Source organism: Aulonocara sp. 'chitande type north' Nkhata Bay, linkage group LG5 (genome assembly GCF_057382095.1).
Source record: "Aulonocara sp. 'chitande type north' Nkhata Bay isolate Kocher_YH1m ecotype deep benthic linkage group LG5, A_spYH_male_GT1.1, whole genome shotgun sequence".
Taxonomy (NCBI): domain Eukaryota; kingdom Metazoa; phylum Chordata; class Actinopteri; order Cichliformes; family Cichlidae; genus Aulonocara; species Aulonocara sp. 'chitande type north' Nkhata Bay.
The window spans coordinates 4,536,425-4,560,223 of NC_141348.1; the positions used below are offsets into that span (position 1 = coordinate 4,536,425).

At 41.1% G+C, this 23,799-nt stretch overlaps 1 protein-coding gene across 2 annotated transcripts in view; it reads right to left on the reverse strand.

The window, feature by feature from the left end:
- The window catches only part of cntn2 (contactin 2), a 90,583-nt gene that overhangs the window by 26,111 nt on the left and 40,673 nt on the right, over positions 1–23,799 (reverse strand). For both annotated transcript variants that reach the window (XR_015128994.1, XM_086291025.1), the window contains exons 4-13: positions 18,754–18,926; positions 18,465–18,560; positions 17,909–18,121; positions 17,413–17,515; positions 17,025–17,206; positions 16,774–16,910; positions 14,369–14,498; positions 12,267–12,417; positions 8,967–9,094; positions 7,233–7,408 (exon numbers count right to left, since the gene is read on the reverse strand). Coding sequence is in view for 1 of the 2 variants with exons in the window: in XM_086291025.1 (XP_086147151.1) it covers positions 7,233–7,408; positions 8,967–9,094; positions 12,267–12,417; positions 14,369–14,498; positions 16,774–16,910; positions 17,025–17,206; positions 17,413–17,515; positions 17,909–18,121; positions 18,465–18,560; positions 18,754–18,926 (1,489 nt within the window). In the remaining variant the exon portion in view is untranslated. The remainder of the gene's footprint in view (positions 1–7,232; positions 7,409–8,966; positions 9,095–12,266; positions 12,418–14,368; positions 14,499–16,773; positions 16,911–17,024; positions 17,207–17,412; positions 17,516–17,908; positions 18,122–18,464; positions 18,561–18,753; positions 18,927–23,799) is intronic.

The window sequence follows — 23,799 nt, forward strand, 5'->3', positions numbered from 1 at the left end:
TACTCGGGTGGGTGGGTCCCGGAGGAGCGTCAACGCACGACGGGTTGCTAGCGGGTCGAGAAAAGCCACCACGTGGTGATATTTCGTGTTGTCAGCCGAGATGTCACGAAGGGAGAACTGGGCCTCCACGTGCACGAACCATGACGGGGGATCGTGAAGCCAAAAGTCCGGTGTTCTGACAAGGTAGGACGTTTGCGCCACAGCAAACGTAGCTGCAGCCGGAGGCAGAGGGCTGGCGCTGCTGATGCATCCAGAGCGGAGTCTGCGCCACCATCGGACTGCAGCATGTTCGAGTCAGGGGTCACCAATGTGGAGGTAAACGCAGACGACACGAGAGCTCTCAATAAACACTGCTCGTTTATTGCTCATCACCACAGAACTCAACACTTTCACTCCAAAACACAACAACAACACTTCCTGAGAACTGGGTGTGAGTGGAGCCCTCCAGTGGTCTGGAGTGAAGTGGAGTGAGTGGAGCCCTCCAATCATTGGGGGGGGGGGCTCCACCTCCATGCCCCCCAACCCCAATCCTCCCCCAAAGAAGAGGATTCGGGCACTGGCTAGAACTCATCAGTGGTGATGCAGTCAGCCTCTTTGAAGATTGTCCCCTCATCTTCTGGAGAGCAGGTTTCTTCATCTTGGGCAGATGTATTTTCTTCAAGGACAGATGACTGCTGCTGTCCTTGCTCTCTGACCAGATCATATAGGCAGTGCTTGAAGCAGTGATGACCTTCTTGCCATATTGCCAGAATAAATGATCTGGAAGCTGTTAGGCTTACTTACAGCAGTAGCTCTGTCTGCACCTGCAGAAACTCCAGGACACGTTTACAAACAGTGTTTGTTGTTGTTTGCGCTCCAGCTGCAGCTGCAGGTTTTGTTTTTGTTTTTATTTCTAGAGTTAATATTTTGGGTATGGTATCTTTTGATGAAAAATACAAGAGTAAAAGTGCTTTTAGCATGTGCTTCAAAGCTAAGTGACTGGGAACCTCAAAGCTCAATATCCTGCATCCACAAAAATTCACTGCAGCCTATGTAATGTTTGAATTTATTCCAGTCTATCTTGCAAATACATGTTTGTACTGCAATGTCATGCATAAACACAAACTATTAGATCCTTAAGATCAAACCTATGTCAAAATTGTTTCATTATTTTGGTCCATTGGAGTGTGGTAGGCCATCAAAGGCTGCTACTAGAAACTCAGAATATTACATGAAATTGCTTGCTTGGCCAAAAATGGGTAAATGATGTCATTTGGTAAAAAACATTAAAAACTACAATTTTCATGTGTTGACTTTAGAATGAAAGCAATTTTACCTAAATTGCATGATATAGTACTGTCAGTAACAAGGAATCAAAAAAGGTGGTTATAATGGGTTTCAATTGGCCACAAATGGCCACGATAGAACCCAGAGGAACTATTTAGTGTATAGTGAATATTATTGACATTATTAAGGAGCTGATGTTGAAAATGAAAAAATCTGACAAAAATACACTCCTTTGGGAAGTTTCATTCCACTGGCATTAACAGAACAAAAATGGTTGAAAAGCGAAAAGCAAAGTGGCCACAAATGGCCAGGATAGGATTCAGAATTTATGGACTTGTTTTACACCAAGACTGAGAATCTTCATCAACACTTGCCCTCGTCCTGTGATATGGTCAAATGTATCTGCATTTTTTGTCCTTCTCAGCTGTCATCCTCTCTGTCCAATTTTGAACTTCCCACAATAACTCAGCCATCTTCCATAATTACAAACTTAAAGTCGTCATCGTGTAAACTTGATCCACTGCCGACAATTCTGGTCAAACTCTCATTCCCGTCTCTTGCCCCACTGATTGCTAATATCGTACACTCCTCTCTTATATCTGGTTCTGTTCCTTCTTCCCTTAAAACTGCAATAATAACTCCCATACTAAAAAAGAACGGTTCAGATCCCTCCAATCTAAATAATTTCAGGCCAATTTCAAATCTCCCTTTCTTAGCAAAAATTCTTGAAAAGATAGTGGCTGCACAGGTTCATCGTCATCTCACTGGAAATAACTTGTACGAACAGTTTCAGTCCGGCTTCCGTTCATGTCACAGCACAGAAACATCTCTAGTAAAAATCACCAATGATCTTCTGCTTGCAGCTGACTCTGGACTCATCTCCATCTTCATTCTCGACCTTACAGCAGCTTTTGACACTATCTCCCACCGCATCTTTCTTCACAGATTAGCATCTATTGGCATCAATGGTACAGCACTCGCCTGGTTTACCTCTTATCTCTCTGGCTGCTCACAGTTTGTTCAGTTACTCCCTCACAGATCAGCATCTACTCCAGTTAATTCTGGTGAACCCCAAGGCTCTGTCCTGGGTCCTTTACTTTTTATCATCTATCTCCTACCCCTAGATAATATTTTTAGGAAGCATAACATCCAGTTTCACTGCTACGCAGATGACACCCAGCTCTACTCTTCGTCCCTCACTCACACCACACAGTACCGCCATACTTGTCAATGCTCTCGTCACATCTCATCTGGATTGCTGTAATTCTCTTCTCTATGGTTTACCTCATAAATCATCCATAAACTGCAGTTGGTTCAAAATACAGCTGCTCGTATTATTTCCAGAACTAGATCCACTGAACATATAACACCAGTTCTTAAACAGCTCCATTGGCTCCCAGTTCACCTCCGTGTCAAGATCCTGCTTCTCACTTTCAAAGCGCTTCATAACCTCGCTCCTCCATATCTATCCGATCTTCTCCACACATCCTCGCCCCTTCGTACACTCCGCTCTTCCTCAGCTTCCCTTCTGTCAGTTCCACCTGCTCGCCTGACTACCATGGGACTCAGAGCCTTTAGTTGTTCTGCCCCGAGACTTTGGATGCACTCCCACTTGCTCTCCGGACCACACACTGTCTCACCACTTTTAAATCACTACTCAAAACCCATCTGTTTAGAATTGCATACACCTGATCTGTCTTAGGCCATTTTTACCTGCTCAGTTTTTATATTTGCTTTTATACTTTTATGACTGTTTATGTCTAAATTTTATCTGCCATGTTTGCTATATATACATTTTTCTTATGTTTTTTATGGTATTGTTTACGTGCTACTGTGAGGTGACCTTGGGGGTCTGAAAGGCGCCTATAAATAAAATCTATTATTATTTATTGTTATCCGGTTGTTCAGTCTGACGTCACTAGCCGTGTCTGGGCCTAAACTCCGCTGCAGGTCCATATATCAAACGATCACTATGGCATTACTGAGAGTTGAAAAACTGTCTAAAGTCTTTCATCTTTAATAAAATGATCAGCGTTCTGCTCTACCAGGTGTAACAATTGAGTTTAACATCCAGGCATCCATGAAAACGGAATTTATGACATTTAACGGAGTTAGAAGTTAGCAGGAAGTTAGCTCGCTAGCTTCTATCTAAATACAATATAGCATGTCCTGACTGCGGGGTTTTGGAAACAAATTAAAATGTACAGCTCTGTTATCACTTCCAACATAAATGAAGACAGAAAACTAAACAGCAGTGACGTTTGTAGGGTTACTGAAGTTTGGCTAGCTGGTATATAATGATGTGCTACGTGACCGCTAGCGACACAGCTATGTTAGCATAATATAAACAAGCTAACTTTTTTTCCACTCGATAAAAGTTAACGTGAGTGTTCTCGGTGGTCAGGAACAAATGTAATCGCATGGCAGGATGCTGTAAAAGGACCAAACTTCAGCCAGGAGAACAACTGAGATAATCCATCCACAATACGAGGTTAGTCATTCATATACTACTGCATGGGCTGGGCTGTAGCTACATCCTAAGGTTTTAAAAACTGAGCTTAAATAAATGATTAGCGGTAATAAAAGCCGAGGGAGGTCAACAGTGATCACTGACTGTTTTAGGAGCTGTGAGATTAAATAGAAGAAAATACAAAACATTAAACATGTTAACAACATAAAAGCCATATTAAACGCAGACTACTTTAGGTCCGGAAGTAGGATTCGTCGTGTCATCCCTGAACAACCGGATAGTTTCTTTCAGTGTTTTGGAATTTTGGTTTCTTTACAAAATAAATTCAGGTGAAACTACATTTTCATGGAGCAGCAGTTTTCTGTCACGCTTGTTTCAGACAAGCTGCCGAGCTGTGAACCAAAGACTGAACAGACTGGGTCACTGCAAATCTGTGTGATGGAAATACCTATTTATTGATTATATCACATATGTGTTTATTGCACACGGTCGTGAGACAGTTGGAGACATCCGGGCACCGTTTATCGGGTTAAACAGATGGTGGAGCCTTTTGTTCTTGGCACCTTGGGGGGGACCAGCGTAGCAGCGCCCTGCTGAAGGCCCACTCGCTCTCATCCACACCAGAATAAAGGTGTCGATTACAGCTGACTGTGTCTGTGGACTTTGTTAATTAAACTTCCGCCACACCTGCACGTTTCACGATCAAAGCCCTGTTTAAAAAAAATGAAAGGATTCTGGTGATATTCCTTTTTTATTATGATTATCCACAAATACTTCAAAGCTCAAACTAACATTCACTGCATCCTTCTAACAAGCATAGATCTGTGTGTGTAACCTATTTATTTAGACTGAAGCTACATGCAATGTTTGCTAGCATTTAATTGGAGGAACAAGTGGATCTCTTTCTTTTATCTGGATTCATTCACCCTAACATGTGTGACCAGAGGCCTGGATTTTGGCTTATCCCAGTAACTTCAGTGTAAACTCAGACGAGCAGACTAGGCATGAAATCACCGCCTACTGACCAATCAATTCTCAGAAATAGCGTCACCTGGAAAATCTCTCTGCAGGAAGGTTTGATAGACTTTTCAGTTGCATCTAAAGTCTTTGTGTTTCCATGATAAGCAAGCGAGTGTGAGATCCTGCATTCAAGGTGGAAGGCCAAAGCGGGCCAGCAGAGAGGCGAGTGTGAGAGCCTGAGACCAGGCTGGAGGGCTGGCATAGATCAGGAGGGAGGCAAGTATGAGAGTGCAGAAAGGCTAGAGAGAGAGGAGGGCCTGCGAGAAGGTTGCAGGGCCTCTGGAGACCGGGATGGTGAATGGATAGCATAAAGAGATGGAGGCTGATGCAGCTCAGAGGATGAAGCACTTGTTAACAGGAGCACAAATGTGACTTAAAACAGACGAGACTTTGATAACACCATCTTGAATGCCAGCTTTATGTTGACTTACCCTGACTTTAAGATTTGAGTGCCTTAGGAACAGGAAAAGCAGAAACCATACGTAGAAGAAGAGAAAACACAGAAACAGGATGGACTGCGGGTCAGCGGTCCATTTGTGGAAAAGAGGAGCTGAAAACACCAAAGGCACACATTTCCTGCCTATATATTTCTTTAGTGATGAGCTTTGAAATGTGGCCATGGAACATTATGAACAGAAATAGAAGCTTGCAGGTTCTAATTGAAAGCCTATCCTAAATTGGATCTTGAATTCGGGACAGGTGATATGGTGACAGCCAGAATTTGCCAAGGGGAGGATTTAGCCCTCAAAAAATGTCACTCATCCAAGCAATCTGAGTATGAACGACTGGAAAAGGGGCTACAAGGGATCACTAAGGGTTTTGTCTTAGGCAGCAGTTGTCCTTCTCTCCTGGACGGCCTGGAGCTTTCGTTGGGTGCCCTCCCAGCTGGGATAACTGCATTTACTTGATGTGATATTCTTCTGCTTCACTGGGCGCTACATCTGGTGACACCCAGTTTGTGCTTCTGTGGATGTGTCAAGCTGATCCATATGCACTGGTTTACAGTACATCATCAATGTCCCCCCTTACTCACCGTCTGCATATGATTGATCGTGAAACTGACCTCCCAGCCCATTGTTCCTTCAGTGGGCTGGTTTCAGTCACTGTGCAAATGTCCTGTTTATAAGGTTGAAACCTGCAGTCAGCTGAGACTGAAGACGTCACCTGATGAGTGAAAACGCGACGCCCTGATGAACTGAATCAACCTTTGGAACATGGATGACTGAGCATGCATCAAGATGGAAAGCACATCACAGCAATTAAAATTCTGAAATGACCTCTTAACTATTACTGACTCCGGGAAATCTGCTGCTTTAGTACTTTTAGACCTCGGTTCTGCTTTTGATATCATATATTATGGTGTCCTTATCTCCTGGCTGTAGGACTTAGTGGGCATCAGAGGGACTGCACTGGAATGGTTTCAATCTGATTTTACTAATCACCTTTGGCTCTGCTTTTAAAGCTCTCCTCACTGAGGACAGGTAGCTAACAGGTGACCAGTTTGTCACACAACCATTCACACTCATGGGAAATTTAGACTCACCAATTACCTAACTACTAATGGCATGTCTTCAGACTGTGGGAAGAAGCTAGCTACCAAAAGGAGGACCTACACAAACACGGGAAGAACATGCAAACTCCAGGCAGATGACGGATTTGAACCTAGGACCTTCATTCTGCGAGGTAACAGTGCTACTCGCCATGGCACAGGGTTAGGGTTAGCCTAAAGCACCAATAAAAACTCAAAACTGAAATTTGTGCTGCTATTTTCTGTGCTGTCTAAGTTCAACTCAATTCAATTTTATGTATATAGTCACAACAACAGTTGCCTCAAGGTGCTTTGTATTGTAAGGTTGACCCTACAATAATACATACAGAGAAAACGCAACAATCAAATGACCCCCTATGAGCAGCACTTTGGCGACAGTGGGAAGGAAAAACTCCCAGAGGTTAATAACAGATATGATTCAGGGCAGAGAGGTCTGTTAACACACAGTGAGTGAAGAAGAAACACCCAGTGCATCATGGGAATCCCCGGCAGCCTACACCTATTGCAGCATAACTAAGGGAGGATTCAGGGTCACCTGGTCCAGCCCTAACTATATGCTTTAGCAAAAAGGAAAGTTTGAAGCCTAATCTTGAAAGTAGAGATAGTGTCTTGAAACCTTGATGAAGCTAAAAGTTAAATATCACAGTCTCAAGAGTGAATGATAGAAGTTACCAAATCAGAATTTTCTGCAGGCTTTCAAACCTGCACTGGTACTAATATAGCACTCCATTTAAATACTCAGAGTTCTTTCTACTACAGGTCACATACATCCAAGCATACACACTCATGCTTCAGTATTTTGCCCAGGAATACTTTGACACAGAGACAGGAGGAGCTGGAGATCGATCGACCATCCTTCCGATTGGTAGGCAAGCTGCTGTATCTTCGCAAGAACCTTCTTTTCAGCACAAACATTATAGGACTCACCCCCTCCACCCGATGGTAAGGCCCAGCAGAGTTCTCCAGGTCCAAAAGGACACCATTGAGAGACCATGTGAAGGTAAGATCCATAGCTGCATCATGGGAGGCATGGCACTGGAGCGTCACATTCTCGCCCTGATTTATGTCGGCATTAGAAGGGGCCAGCGTGATCTTGGTGGCATCTGTGAGGGGGTAAATAGTTCTGATTAGCAAGACCTTGTCCAAATGTCTGAAGATACCAAAATAAAAAATAAACAAGTCTGACAGTTTGGAAAATGTATTCATAGATGTTCTTGTGTACCATTCAAATGCTTTCTTGTTTTCTTCAGTCAGCGGTGCAACATGTCCTGGCCTTACAGAGGGCGTTTTTTAAATCGACAAACAAACTCGTTTTTTCCAGGATAAATGAAGAACTTCTAAATAAATGAGACACCATTTCCTCTCCAGCTTATCTGGAGGGGTAATGTTGGGTTTGATTATTATTTGGGATTAATATAATTAAAAATCTTTTACTGATTGAATAATTATGTAGAAACCTGCAGAAATATCAGTGAAAATGTAAGAATGTGTGGGGCAGATGTAGACATGATAACTGGTACCAGCAGCTTCTCCCCACCAGATTGAACCGGTTAGATAGACAGATGCACGTTCACATGTAAAACTCTGCCAGGGGGTCACTCTCTTTTGGGAAGACTGAGTGTTTTACGCCTGTGGTTTTCTAAACAGACCAGTTCCATGTACATGATACTTTTTAATTATTCAATGCTTTAATAAATAGTAATCAAAAGAAGAAGTGTTTTACTGGTGATTCGTCAGGGTGGATAAACAAACATGTTAACAGCTATCTGCCTTAAGGTGTGCATTTAAGGTCACCAGGTCAAATAATTCTGATTGGAGGCTTTCTTTTTCGGAGGAGCCGCAGTAGTGAACACAAGACAATCAACCACTGTGGGACTAGAGCAGCGGTCCCCAACCCCCGGTTCTCGGACCGGTACCGGTCCGTGAGTCGTTTGGTACCGGGCCGCGGTACCGAGGCTCAGGTGTGAAATGTCTGGTTTTCAGGGTTTTTATCGGTTTTCAGCGTTATTTTGTTATCGTTTTTATCGTTAACTCGGTTTTCCTGGGTCTTTTCACGTGTGTTATGAATAAATCTTCTTTTTTTCGGTACCGGTACTGGTTTTATTTTGTTGTATTTATCTGCGACACCTTAAAGGCCGGTCCGTGAAAATATTGTCGGGCATAAACCGGTCCGTAGCGCAAAAAAGGTTGGGGACCACTGGACTAGAGGACTCATATCCTTTCATTACAGGGACACTGGTGTTCCAGCAGTCTCCAGTTCACGTACACTTTTTTGAATTGGTGGGTTGATCTGTGGCTCCTCCAGTCTCCATGCCAAAACTAAGTTTGATTAAGACAGTGAACCCTGAGTTCCTCCTTTTGCATTCATCAGAGTCTGAATGTTATATATTGTCTCGTTCATGCTTGATACAGTCGAAGGTTCAGGACCACTCAGTTCTATTAATTTACGAGAATGCGTTTTCAAACATAATTACATTTCAATGAAATAATTAATTCATGGACGTGTGTCAGAAGAGAACACAAGCAATCCAAAGTGCACAGTTAAGCTTATCTCGACTTTGAGATGATTATAGCGACTAGCAATAGGAACAAAGGCTTCAACTCACTGACATGTGGCATGAGGTTGTTTGTTACTTATGGCTGAGTTGTTGAGTTGTGTACCTCTCACAGACAGGTGTCCAGTGCTGTTGGCTTTGCCGAGGTAGTTTTCAGCAAAGCAGGTGTACTTTCCTTCATCTGCTCTGCTGATGTTATAAATCCACAAGATGCCATCTGGAGTTACTGCTATTCTGAGAAAAGACACAGTACAATATAACCCTTAATTTAATCTAAAACATTGTATGTGTTTGTACATGGAAAACTTAACTTATTCCAAGTTGTCTACGGAGCTTAGAAAGAAAGAAAGACAGCGACTGGACTTCTTAAAGGTTCGTGAAGACATTTCTTTCCTCGCCTAAGAGGTGTGTTCAGTGCTAAAACCAAATGTTTAAGAGTCCCAGGTATTTAAACTCTAGAGGGGTTGACCCTTTAGTCGATACTATTTATCATTTACCTCATCACATGAGCCAAGGTGTCATTTCCACCAGAGGTTTCAGGTGAAACCACTGTGAGCCCTTCTCCCACCATGTGACCTACTTAAGTCACCTAACGCAACAGTCAGTACGAGACTTATCAGTCTTTTAAGTGTTGTGGATGTTATACATGGTTATGCTGAGGATATGTCGGCCAGTTTCTACTGGAAATGCCTTTTGTTAGTGAGGAATTTGCATTTGCACTGTTACATTTTTATATTTTTACTGAAGAAAACAGCTGCTTGTTTCAGTGAAAATACATTGATGGTTTTTTTTGCACTAATAAAGTTGTGGAGTTGTAAAGTATTTTGTCTCACGTCAATTATGTTGTCAGTTATATCGTTATCGCAAATTTCCAAATATATATCGTGATAAATATTTTTGGCCATACTGCCCTGCCGTACGCTCAAATTAAACTTTTCTTTGCTCAAATTAATTTTCTCCCCAAAATGCAATGTTTGTATACAGGCACAAACATAACATTGGTTTATTTTGAGTGTTTTTCTTCTTCATGGGAGGCACATACATTGTTCCATATGCTGAAGTTGAATGCTTTTTGGCAAGTGCTGTTGTGCAATACATATAAACGTCAGAGAGCTGATATTTGACCTCACTGAGATGTTGAGTTCTAGTTTTGTACTCGCCAATGAGGAGTACATTCTTTGGGAATTAGAGTATAACATGCTAACATGCTCATTATGAACAATGATCATAATGCACGATGCGATGTGCTGCACAGTTAAGCATTATAGCGGAACGTGATTACTCGTTTTTTTTAAATGCCTTTGTTATTATATTTTGACACTGTCCATTAAATTGTTCTTAGTATTTCTTAGTTTCAGACTCAAATGTTTTTCTTCATTTAGTCAACTAAGAAATTGGTCACCAGGAACATCCAACCTGGTAATGACCCACGCCTTTTTTCACACCTTGGCTCATGTAATGAGGCACATGATTAAAACAGGTCAACAACACTCTTAAGGGACAACCCCCACTAGGGCTTCAATCCCTGGGACTGGTTTTAGATTTAAAGAAGCCTCTTGGATGAATCCAGTCGGTTTCTTTCCAAGCTCTAGGGTTTAAAGTTTGTCTGCTATTATTGTAGCCAAACAACTTTGAATTCACACCATTTGCAGATGAGTTTTTGAAAGAATGACAAACTTACATATATCATTAGGTGTATAAATGTACACCACTAAAGTGAATTTTAAATCAAACAATCAATATGTAATCTACCGTACTTTTTGGACCATAAGGCGCACCGGATTATAAGGTAGACTGTCAATGAACGGGTCTGTTTTCATACATAAGGTGCACCTGATTATGAGCATTAAGCAAACAAAGCAGTCAGATAAATCAAACTTTACTCAGCTCATTCTTCTTGCTTCCTCCACTTCTGTACCATTGATTCATTAATGCTGTATTCTCTCACAGCGGCTCTATTCCCATGTTGTTGCAGTATATTAATGACTAACCTCGCATTGTGGATGGATTATCTCAGTTGTTCTGACTGAAGTTTGGTCCGTTTACAGCATCCTGCCATGCGATTGCATTTGTCTCTAACCATCAGGAACCTTAACGTTAACTTTTATAAGTGGAAAAGTGTTAGTGTTCGTCCTCCAGCTTCACTGTTTATGCTATGCTAACATAGCTGTGTCGCTAGCGATCACGTAGCACATCATTATATACCAGCTAGCCCAACTTCAGTAACCCTACAAACGTCACTGCTGTTTAGTTTCCTGTCTTCATTTATGTTGGAAGTGATAGCAGAGCTGTACGTTTGAATTATTTCAGAAAAATCTCAGTCAGAACATGTTTAGGTGGAAGCTAGCGAGCTAACTTCCTGCTAACGTCTAACTCTGTTATATTTAATAAATTCTGTTTTCATGGATGCCTGCATGTTAAACTTAATAGTTACACCTGGTAAAGCAGCAACACTGATGATTTTATTACAGATGGAAGAATTTAGACTGTTTTTACCTCTCAGTGTTCGTTTGACTTTAGGACCTCAAGAAGAAGGAGTTTAGGACTTGAAGCAGGCAGAGTCTGGGACCCAGATCACTCCGCGAGGCTCCTGACTACAGTAGCTGTAATGCTCCAACAATCCATCAAGCGGTGCGGCTTCGAAGCTTAGCAAAGTCATACTAAAACATTTTTGACAGATTTGTGAGCGCCGTGTAGCACATAAAATCAGTTTGAGGTCAGTAAGCACAACCAGAATTCATACATAAGGTGCGCTGTCGATCTTTGAGAAAATTAAAGGATTTTATATATATATATAATCCTTATATTGCAGAAAATACGGTAAGTGCACACTTTAAATTTAAATTCAAGGTATTTAACAAAGGTACTATATTAATTGTTATGTTATTACAGCCAATTTTGTATATTGTCTACCATCTCCAAAAACTTAAAATTAACAAAACTGTCTCTGTCTATATATTGTTTTTTAAGTATAGGTTATATATACTTGGCTACTCTGACTGGTATGATAGACTCCTTTACTTGCAACAACATCTCTCTGGACCTCGTGTTGAAAGTTCCATTAAAAATAATAATATACAAATCAATGAGTTCAGTGCTTGGAACAACAGATATTTTATCTGTGTCATTTATCATAGAATAGCATGGGAACAGGCCTCAGCTAGCTGTGAGACTGCTTTCAGTTGTTCTTGTACTATTCATGGAATAGAAGCTTACAAAAATGAAAGACCAAGCAGCCAATGTTCTTTTGCAGCCATCTGTGTGCATCACACTTTGGCCTGAGATGCTACATGAGGGTGCACAAAACAATCAGTGCTAGGATCGACTTTACTGACCATGGTAGTTGACCATACATGCTGTTTACACTGTAGTATGAACTGTAACACTGGCTTAGCTAGGGAAATACCTGCTGCTGTTGGTGAGCAACTCTGTTCCACGACTCCAGAACAGACTGGGCTTCGGGGCAGCTCGAGGGCGACAATCAATCATCACCTGTCCCCCTCTAGCTGCTGGAATAAGCTTCCTTACTGGATTCAACCGGAAGTCTGGAGCCTGAACTGAAAGGAAGAGACACACAAGGATAGGGGAACAAAAGAGAGTGGTGCATTGCTGTCAATTGTATCTCCTGTTTGTTTTAATCCAACGAAAAATTAATACGTTTTTTTACACGTAATGGCATGCTTTTATTATGTTGTCTTTAGGAATTATCAATACACCTTTTTACAGGTAAAAGTAGAATAGATTGAAGTAACAAGAGTCCTATTTATGGGCCAGTAACTAAAGAAACAGGTATCTGTGTCTATCACATAGACATAAGTGAGAATGCTGAGACAGTGACAGTCAGTGAGAAGGACTCTCGCTGGGGTCAACCCACAAAAAGTTACTGGACCAGACAATATACCTGGACGTGTGCTCAGAGCCTGTGCCAACCAGCGGACATTTTCAACATCTCCCTGAGCCAAGCTGTTGTGCCACAGTGCTTTAAAAACACCACCATCAGACCAAACTGGACCCACTACAGCTCACATACCACACAAACCGATCAATGGATCTCAGGTTGGACATACAAGATCCATCACACTGAGCACAGGAACTGTGTTCGACCCCTCCAGAGGATTGTGTGGAGCACATCGTTGGCAGCTCTCTACCCAGCCTACTGGACATTTATACCTCATGCTGCATTCATAAAGCCACTACCATCATGGCTGACCCGCATCACCACCCCCTCCAACTTTTTACTTCTCCCCCATCCAGAAGACGACTCTGCAGCATCAGGAGCAGGTTGGCGAGATTGTGCAATAGCTTTTCCCCCAAGCAGTCCAGCTCCATGCTGCCCCCCTCCACACTGGACTCTCTTCTCCACACACACTTCTTTGGACTACATAACACTTTCCTCTCACTGTCCTCTGTGCATCTTCCTTTTGTTTTGCATATTATAATTTGTATTTTTATTGTGTTGTGGTTTGCAGTGTTTTGTGTTGTTTCACTTTCAATTAGTTTAAAAGGAAAAGGCTGAAAATTTAAATAGTTAAAAGTTGAAATGTAAATAGTTGGTCTTTGTATTTTATAATTTGTTTATTGCATTTTATGTGGAGTAAATAAATAAAAGTATACTTACGGTGGCCCCTACAGACAAAGCCCGTACAAACTCCGAAGCATGTGAAACCTCCAAAACGCAACAGAAGTGCTCCAGGATGCTAGGGGGCAGTGTGGAGCTTTTGTTACCGAATGGCTACACAAGCCAGGAAGTGACAACGACCGATTTGGTGTGTGGTAGTAACAGGTGAGTGCTTGTGTATAAATACACAAACAATACACATATGCTTTCAATTGTGTAATAATAATAATAATGGATTGGATTTATATAGCGCTTTTCAAGGCACCCAAAGCGCTTTACAATGCCACTATTCATTCACTCTCACATTCACACACTGGTGGAGGCAGCTACGGTTGTAGCCACAGCTGCCCTGGGGCAGACTGACAGAAGCGAGGCTGCCATATCGCGCCATCGGCCCCTCTGGCTGTAATTTAAGTGATCTTGGTAGCTCTGTTTTGGAAGTTCAGTTAACTCTAGAAATGTGTTTTGGAGTTTGTACGTGTTTTGTCTCTAGGGGCCACCGTATATATTTATATATAAACATATATAAATAAAACCACTTTTTTTTTACATTAGTAATTACTTTTGTCCATAATTTTATATTGTTGTTGATAATAAATTAATTAAAGCAACAAAACAACCTGAAGAGCCGGCTGGGAGCCGAAAGAGCCGGAGCTGGAATTCCCATCACTAATTCTTACTCTATTTCTATTCAAGTACAATACTGTTGTACTTATTCGTAGTTTATCTTGTTTCTGTATAGTTGTACGTATGTATTTGAATTTCTTTCATTGTACAGTCTGCACCTTTGATATAGGAGGACGATATTTCACCCGACTGTATACTTGAGTGTATATTGTTGGGTTGACAATAAAAACTACTTGGCTCGAGAATGAAAAGTCTCTATCTACCTTGGACCCTGAGCTCAGCAGTCGAGTAGATGGTGCCATGCTTGTTTTCAGCCACACACTGGTACATGCCAGAATCCTCCAGAGCAAGGTTGATGATTCTAAGATGAACTCCATTCACCTCCACACGATCCTTGAGGTCCGAAGAAGGTAAAGAAGAGATAAAGTTACAGAAAGCACAAACCGATCTGTGACATGTGTAACAAAGCATGCTGTACAGTACTGCATTATTCAGCTCACTGTTTGCAGAAATAACTAAAGTGACAATTAAACTATTAAAGGACAAAAGCCATATTCATACACGCAGGTGTTCTTAGGTCGAATCATTAACTGAAGCACAGCTTTCCTTATTTGTCTGATTATGCTTTGGCTCCTTTTTTCACTGCTTTTAAGAGGCAGTATCCATGGTTGGGATCAAGACGAAGTCCCTAATAAATAAGGAACTTATGAAAGTTATGCCACAATGTGCTCATAGCCCTCTCCATAAACCCCATGCCCCATTTTAAGGAGTTTTCAGATTTACAATATCTCTAAGGTCTTGGAACTTCAGAATACTATTCCAGAAGGTTAATGAAGCCATTTCTGAACAACTGCAGATTTTGAGGTCAGTTCTAGAAATTGGACATAAATACAAGTTATTCTGATTTGCTGTTGTACTCAGAATCAGAATTCTTTATTAATCCCTAAGGAAATAATGTGGGTTACAGTTGCTCCTGTACAGTAACAAAAACAGACAACAAACTATTTAACAATACAATATGTTACAGATTTACAAATTTAAGAAATAGCACAATATATACAAATCACTCAATAATAAATATCAATGATTGACAGAGGTGGTTATAGATAAATATCAAGAAAGTTGAGAGCAACATTAGCGAGTAAGAGAAGAGCGTGTGCAAAAAGGTGTAACTATTACAGTGTTTAAAGCCTATTAGATGGAGGAGTGGTGCAGCGATATCCTATGTCGTTCAGTGGTGCATCATGGGTAATCTCAGTCCCCCACTGAGTGTGCTCCTGTGACTGGCCAGCACGTCATGGAGTGGGTGGGAGGTGTTGTCCAGTATTGTCTTTATCTTGGACAACATCCGCCTCTCAGACACCACCCTAAGAGAGTCCAGCTCCGTCCCCACTACGTTACTGACATTACCCTATTGTAGGGTACTGTAGGTGAGGTAACTGTTGTTGTGATGATGTGCTATATAAATAAAAACTAAAAATTTAAATTGATCTGATTGAAAATCCAACCTGTCACCCACCCATGAGAGGAAATTTGTTAGGATGTAAGACCTACCATAGAACCAAGTCCGCCAGAGCTTACTTTATATTTTTACATGCTGTGGAGCCATTTTTGGGAGCATTTCAAGTTTCTATACATCAATACAACTGTTATAGCCCAGATTTTAATAATATGTATGCATTAAGTCCATAGTAACTACATTAATTACAAAAAAGTGCAATAAACTACAAAAGAATTGAAAATCGTTTTTGGTTTTTTTACATATATTTCTACTTGGAGAAATTTAAGAGGCTTATCCCTCAAAACTTTAAATACAAAAAAGTTGCAAAAATAGTTTCCCACCACAGGAAATTTATTTTGAGTGTCTTCATAGTTTTATTTTGGAGATACAGCAATTTCTATATACTGCAGGAAAAACAAAAAACAATCCTATGATGCAAATTTGCAAAGAAAACAGCATCAAAATAAACTATTTCCAGCAGTGCAATTCGAGTTCTAAGCATCCCAGCAACTATTCAGAAAAGCATAAAGTCAACCATGACTTATAAAAACACCAGTATAGGCTTTTAAGGCCTACAAGTAAAAAACTATATTTTTCACGAATGTGACGTCACTTCCGGTTTCGGGCAGGAAATGGCGGACATGTGACAGTTCGCGCTGAAGTCTGTTTCACTGTGGGAAGTGTTACGAACAGCTGATCGGATCGGCAAAGCGTGTTTCTGGAATATTATGTTTTTGTTCCTGCAAGGCTTTTTATGCAATTTTTGCAAAGCTATATGTGGAAGGAAACCGTGACCGAGGACAAGCTGATGGCATCAGATGTAAGTACAACTCCTCCGGTTTCATATGCAAAACAAATTATTGCGCTAGCTCACGCGGTTCCGGTTCTACAGGGATTTAAAAATAGTTACACAAAACAGTGCGTGCCGCTCTGACCGGCTTTAAAGGGTTAAGGAACAACACAGAAAGCACCAAGGGTTGAGGCTGCCACCAGCTGGAACTACTGGAATGCCCACAGTACCATCATGATGGGCTGAGAGGTTGTCATCAAAGAAATATCTCTCTGCTTCAAAATCGAGTCCAAAGGATAACTGTACCCACATGGTCATGTCAAATGCCTTCTTCAGAAGTTTTATGGTCAGGTGTGTGTGTGTGTGTGTTGTGTTACCTGTGTACTAAGTGGCTGTCCATTGCGTAGCCAGCGTACAGAGGGTCGAGGTTTTCCAGCAGCCACACAACTCCACTGAAGATCTGAGCTAATCTCCACTTCTGAGTCGGTCATCACCTGCAACCACTCTGGTTGAGCTGGACGAGAAGAAAGTCAAGAAAAAACAAATACACATGAGCTATAAAATGAACACGAGTGCATTAAAATGAAATGACACATGCTTTGCTGCACAATGAAGAACCTGTAGTCACCTTGGACATTAATGCGTCCCTGGTACGTGTCCCTTCCTTCTGAGTTGTAGGCTTCACACTCATAAATGCCCTCATCGTCAAAGGAGAGTTCAGGAAGGGTCAGGGTGGGACCCTCCACAGTGGGGCCTGCCTTGGATGGCATTAGACCATCCACCTTCCTCCACCGCACCTTTGGAACTGGACTTTAAGATGAAAAGCAAAGCGAGAGTTGAGAGATGGAAGTAAGAGGTCAATAAAATGCAGTGCAGCGATCAGAGAGTGATAATTAGGTTTGAGGTATGAGGATGTAAAAATGGCTGGACATGTATTACTACAGCTGAACCGCATCACTCTATAATATAAGACACATCAGAAGCATCACACAGCAATTTCTGCGATGGACACTTACTTTCCATAAGCAAAGCACTCTAACTGGGTGGTGTGTCCAGCCAGGGCATAGGTATCTGCCAGGAAGCGCACTTTAATGGTTGGAGCTGACTTCCTGGGATTGGCTGGAATGAAAAAGCAAATCTTCTTAGATTAGATTATCACTTAATTCTGTGCCATAACCTCTTTTTAGTGTAAAAATCCAAATCCTTTCAGTCTAAATGAGATCCTTAGTGGAAGGCTTGGGCCAGTATTCCATGGGCTGACCAGCAGGGTTACTGATGAGAAGGAGAAAGTCAGCAGCTGTCTCTGAGTCGACTTTGCTTCAGCCTTTAGTAAACTGATAACAGGCAAGCTAATGCCACAACTTAAAACTGGACGTTGCACTGGGCTATCAGTGAACAACAACACCCTGTTATCCTATGTTTTTAGAATCATTGATGCTCAACTACAGACAGCGGAACAACTATACGTGAGGATGCTAAGAGACGAGTGATGCAGCTGTAGGTCTTTCATACCATCAGGGACTACCGTGAGCTGGTTGGCCTTGCTGAATGTGCTCTTCGTGCTAACTTCCATGTTGATCGTTGTGAAGCAGAAGTAGTTTGCTGTGTCATTAGGTTCAGCTTTGGCCAGGTACAGATTCCCCGTGACCTGTGACACAAACCAGCGCCCATCATCCTTCCTGATGAAGTTGGGAAACTCGTTGAGAAACCAGCGGTAAGACAGCGCTAGAGAAGAAAAGAATCGCCGTCAGTCACTTTAGTCGTTTCATTCTGTCAGCGCTTAGATTTCACTGTAAAAAGTCACAATCATGACAGTCACAATGTATCAGTGAGAGATTTCATTTCATATTTACTGTCATATTCTGCCCCTCTGACCTGTTAATCACCTTCTGGCCCTGGGCACTAGTGGTGAAGTGGCTAGCTGCAGCACGACTCTTTTTTTCTTAGTCAAGGAAAATGATGCAAAAGAAAAAACTAATGTTCCAGCCACACACAGGACTATTCTGTGGCTCTCTGACAATATATATAATAAATTATCATTTTCAAGAACAATGAAACAGAGAGGTACCTGGGTAATGTGGAGGAGGTTGGCAGGCCAAGAACGTTCCTTGACCTTCAGTTATTGTTTGAGGACTTCTGCCATCTGGAGGGAAGTCATGGAGGTCTGGAACAAGCAAATGCAGACAAATAAGTAATAAATGCTGAAAAAAACAGAGAAAAGTCCTAAAACCAGCGAGCTCTGATCCAGAAGCAGACAAAGAATGTAAACTCGTGTTTTTGTCTGGTGCCTTTTCTGCCATGTTTTTAAAGCCGGCAGCTCAAACAAGTAAAATGACTGAAAGGTCTTTATTACTTACAACCAAACTTGAGGTTGGCTGCTCTGCTAATGATGGTGCCACAGCGGTTGATAGCTAGACACTGGTAAGAGCCTGTATCCCGGATGGGGTCGGGGCTGCTTATCACCAGGGTACCAGCCACCAGGGAGTATCGGTCCAAATTCAATGGAACCGCAGTCCCATTCACAAGCCACCTGCATGATAAATGGAAATAATCATTTGATTCAGGCTTTTTTTTATCCTGCAGTATAAAAAAATAATTCAAATTTTATGGTAGTTTCATTTTAATGGAGTGAAAAAGAAACATTTGACTTTAAAGATCCAAACTGATTTGGATGTCACTGAGTTAAAAAATTCCAGCTCTCGCAGATTAGCTGTGTGCCCATGGAGCAGTCACAGATATGGCTGGGCAGGTTTAGCTAACAACTGAGTTTGTTCAGCCTGAGATGCTGCAACTCTGGCTTCCTGTTGCAGATAAAAAGTTCACTTCAACTTTGAGTCAGTCACTGGGGTCTGTGATACTAACATACTCACGGCCAGCTTTTCTCAAACAAACCCCAAGTTTCTCTCTAACTCCTCCCATCCTGCTGACTGACTCTCCGATCCATGTCCTCACTCATAAAGGAGTGGACACATTTCCAGAAGGACTTGACCTTAGCAGCTAAAGAAGGGCAGGAGACTGATGCTGTCCAGTGGAGCGAGTGATTTATTCACCATTTTGTGACCAAACAATATTTACAAAACTTAATAAGAAACTCAACTCCATAGTTAACTCAGTTCAAATAAACATAACTGAACTTAATTCAATGGAAATGAAGGTGAAAATGTAAACAGCTACACTGACCTGGTTCTTTTCTGCTTAAATGGTCCACTTAAACAATCTCACCCTGGACTACTCCATTAGATAGGTAAGACAAACATTTCTGGACTCAGACACAATACGTATTACAACAAATCAATTTCTCTATAAACACAGTCTAAAATCAGTTTTATTAAATTACAAAGGTTCTCCTGCTTCTTCACCTGGTGTCTTCCTGTGACCTCAGATTAACCAGGAAGCTATAAATACAGTAAAACTACATTTCCTGCTTTTGTTCCTGGCACACTGGTAGGTAAGGTGAGTTCAAACTAAACCAATTAACAGTTGAAATGAAAAAAAAAAACATGTTAACTTAACAAACCTGTCAGAATCGATTTAAACCAAGATTTTACATGATATAATCTGTAAAAGTGGAAAACATAACCAAACTCGGCCAAATGAAGCTTTCTGAAGTATTGAAGCACGTTTTCATTACTCGACGCTTTTCAACACAGTCCTCTCTGGTTGACATCTGGTGGCCAAAGATATGAAGAGCAGCTTGAATCCACAAAATAAAACCAACTGCTTCATTATGACTGCTCACGCTGCAGAGTGGAGTTCTGTTTGACACTGGGCCACCGCTGTGCTGCTTTGAACATGTTTTTGTTTGTTTATTTATTTAATAAATTATTGTGATCAATAAAGTTCCCTTGTTCAAACATGCACCATGATGTGGTCTTTCTTTACTTCTGACTTCTTGATGTTGGCAAATACAATAAGTGAAAAATACATATAATAATGTACAACACATTATTGAGTATGCTTCTGCTGTGAGGTCCTGCCTCCATGCACTAATCGCTGGACAGCTGGACAGGTATGTTTATAAATAATATTATATTAGGCCAATTTTCTTACACATATTTTTGACCTGGGGGTAGATTGATTGTGAACTGGAAAGAGATCATGCATATGTACTTGCAAATTAAAGACATGATCCATTTAAGGAAACCCTTTTAAATTTTTATTTAAAAAGAGAATTTGTTCCTTCGTGCGATGGCTGAGATGATTTCTCCTTTGAAGAAAATCCTCTCACACAGAAACTGTAGAGATGCAGGTGTACGGTCTTCCTGGGTCCCACAGACTATCAGCCAGAAAACATTTTGAGATTATTTTTAAAATAAAATATATTTTATTACATTAAATAAAAAGAGTCAAATGGATGTGTTTCTAAAGTTATTTAATGATATTTATATTATGAAAAGCAGATTTTTGACATGTTAAGTTTTTCACGTTTTCAGAAAAAATAAACACGCACTAAACAAAAACAAACAACAAGAACACAAAGCTGGAAAACCCAACCAAAACTGACCAAAATCAACTCTAAATACTCCCACGCGACAGAACCTCCTCGCTTCCTCGCTGGCTCCAAATCTCTCAATACAATAATCAGTGGTTTGCTGTCTCTCACCATCAAAACACTCCATGAATCCCGCGAATGATTCACTTCCCTATAAACCACCGAAGCAGTTAGGTTCTAAATGAAGCTTCGGACGTCACTGATCACGTGACTCTGGCCAAACAAATCAAGTCTCCACACAGTGCTTCTTTTTGACACACACAGCGTCAGCTTCAAGCGGGCCACCACTAATGTTTGATATTACAGAATACATATGAGATATGGCTAAATCAAAACAAGAATGTTAACTAAGAATATAGACAAGTGGTGTTCTCACCCACTTGGTTTACATTAGTTGGCTATTCTGTGATTTTCCAGTCGCTCAGTTATCAATATAAAAGGACAGAAACACAACAATGTGTCTAACGACTGGATCTTGGAGAAAATGTAAATATTAGAGTCAGAATGAGGACTTAACACCTGAAAACATATTAAAAGTATTAAAACTAATAACTGAAATTCAGAGTCTGAGTCTGGCCTCAGCGGGCTGATCCACCCAAAGATATCATAGGTTCTGTAAGAGATCGGCTACTGTGTCCAAGTCTATTTGCACGGTAGGATGAATCCAATGAGGAACACATTTCAAATCACAGATTCAGCATGATCAGTCAATGCTGACACCTGTGTAACCCATATTTAAGTATGGCTTGGATAAAATGTACCAAAACATAAAAAAAGACTATCAATCTTAGCAGTCACACTCGGTTTATAGTGAATGAGCCACAGGTTCAGCAGTGAAAGAGTTAAGAGTTCTGAAGTAAACGTGGGTTGCTCTTAGCCAATGAGCTGCTGCAACGTGGTGCAGTGCCCCGCACGCCATCTATGGCTGAGAGAGCGCAGGTTTGTCCTCCTCTCTCACGAATACCCCATGAGCACGCTAGCGAGGAAAAAGAGACGGAGATTAACTGAAATGAGGTACGGGGAAAAGTGATATAAACGGAAGAGTTAGCACTTGCTGCTTATGAAAAATTGTTTTATTGCATGTGTATTGGTAAGACGAGTAACTAGTTTGGTTCCTTTTACATTGTTAGGTCGGGGAAGGTCGAGAATTAGACAACGCCATTTCATCGTTCCTGCGCCATCTCGCGCTCCTGCGCCATTCTTTTTTGAGATCGGTGAGCATTTTAATTGTTTATTGTTTATCTGCACTTTTCATGAGTTCATTGTAAGCAAAATTTTCTAGTATTTATTAGGAAATTGTTTACAATGTTTTGCGAAAAACTTTATTTTACTTATTGAAAAAAAAAGCTTTTGAAACTGTTGCACAGATTGTGTGTTTATTTTCAATTTGTAACATGGGTAACGTTACAAATAGTACATCTTAAGTGATAGCAAGTTGTGATCTGTGATTATATGGGAACTTAATGTCCTATGACACTGTCGTGGACAGGTCAGATTTTTTCCTTTGTGTCCTTCCTATCGATGCATTGCAACGGATGTAATCGATGGCGAGCCAACCCCGTTGACGGACCAATTGACTTTGTTCTGTGCTGCACAGCAGAGTGTGGTAGGCCAGCTGCAACAAAAAAACACACCACGCCACTTTGATATTACTGTTCCCTTTCTTCACACAAACCCCCTGGACTTATGGACGGTTTATTTTAAGGACTTTTTACGGACTCTATACATCCCATGAACAGGAAGAGAAGTGGGTGTGGGCCGTTGGATCTATTTTTCCAACTCAATGGTTGTTGCAATCAGCTAACAAAGTCTGTGAAGTTGCAGATGAACGTTGCTATTTGGATTTTGGTAATTGAGATTGTGGTTTATCTTGAACTTGAACCCTGATTATACACTTAGAAGGGTGCACCCAGGTAAGGTTTTTTTTAAGTGATTACTGTGATTGTACCACAGGGTCACTGAAGGAAAATACTGGTACCAAAAAGGGATACTTTCATTTGAAAAGTATGTTTGTTATTAATTTTCATTCTTTTATTTTCTGAATGAGTAAAAATACACAAGCCAGCGGTTTTCTAAACTCACAGTTGCCTGAGTCTCATTCAGTTTGCCTCTCCTGTACGTAGCCGAACCTACTGGTCCAAAGCAGTGAGCTCTTTTGCATCAAATGTGGGTGAAGTACAGTTCAGTCCAAACTGAAGGCCTATAAAAAAGTGTCTCATTACCAATGCACCCGATAAACAGCTTGTGATGGGTAAAACCAATGAGCTCTCACAAGGTCTTTGCAACCTAATTGTTGCAAAACATACTGATGGCAGTGGTTAGTCCACAAGTGGAAAGAACATCATTTTGACATAAACTGGCCATGACCAGGTGCCCCCTGCAAAGAGAAGAGTGAAAAGAATTTTTACAAGGGTTGTCCCAGAGCCAAAGACAACCTGTGGAGAGCTCCAGGAATCAGCAGGTACAACGGTTTCAAAGAAAACAATAAGTAATGCACTTAAGTGCCATATGCACACTCACCACTCCAGACAACATTGCTGAAAGAAAAAGCATGTTGAAGTGTGTTTAAAGTTTGCTGAACAACATTTAGACAAGCCTGTGAAATGTTGGTTGACTAGAGTCTGGTTAGATGAGACCAAAACTTCAAGATCAAGTTTTTGAATGCAATAATATGAACCATGTTTGGAGGTCACAAGGCACTGCATGGACATCTGTGGCTTGATTTCTTTACACGTGTGGACTGGATGTGTTGTTACTGATATCTGATGAGAATTTCATATCAAAAGCACTTTTAGAAATATATTTACTTAGAAAATTGGTGACGTGTTCAGTACTTATTTTCCCCACTGTACAAATTCACCAGGGGATCAAAAGATTATTCGCCCCATTCTAAACCAAAATAAGACAGCAA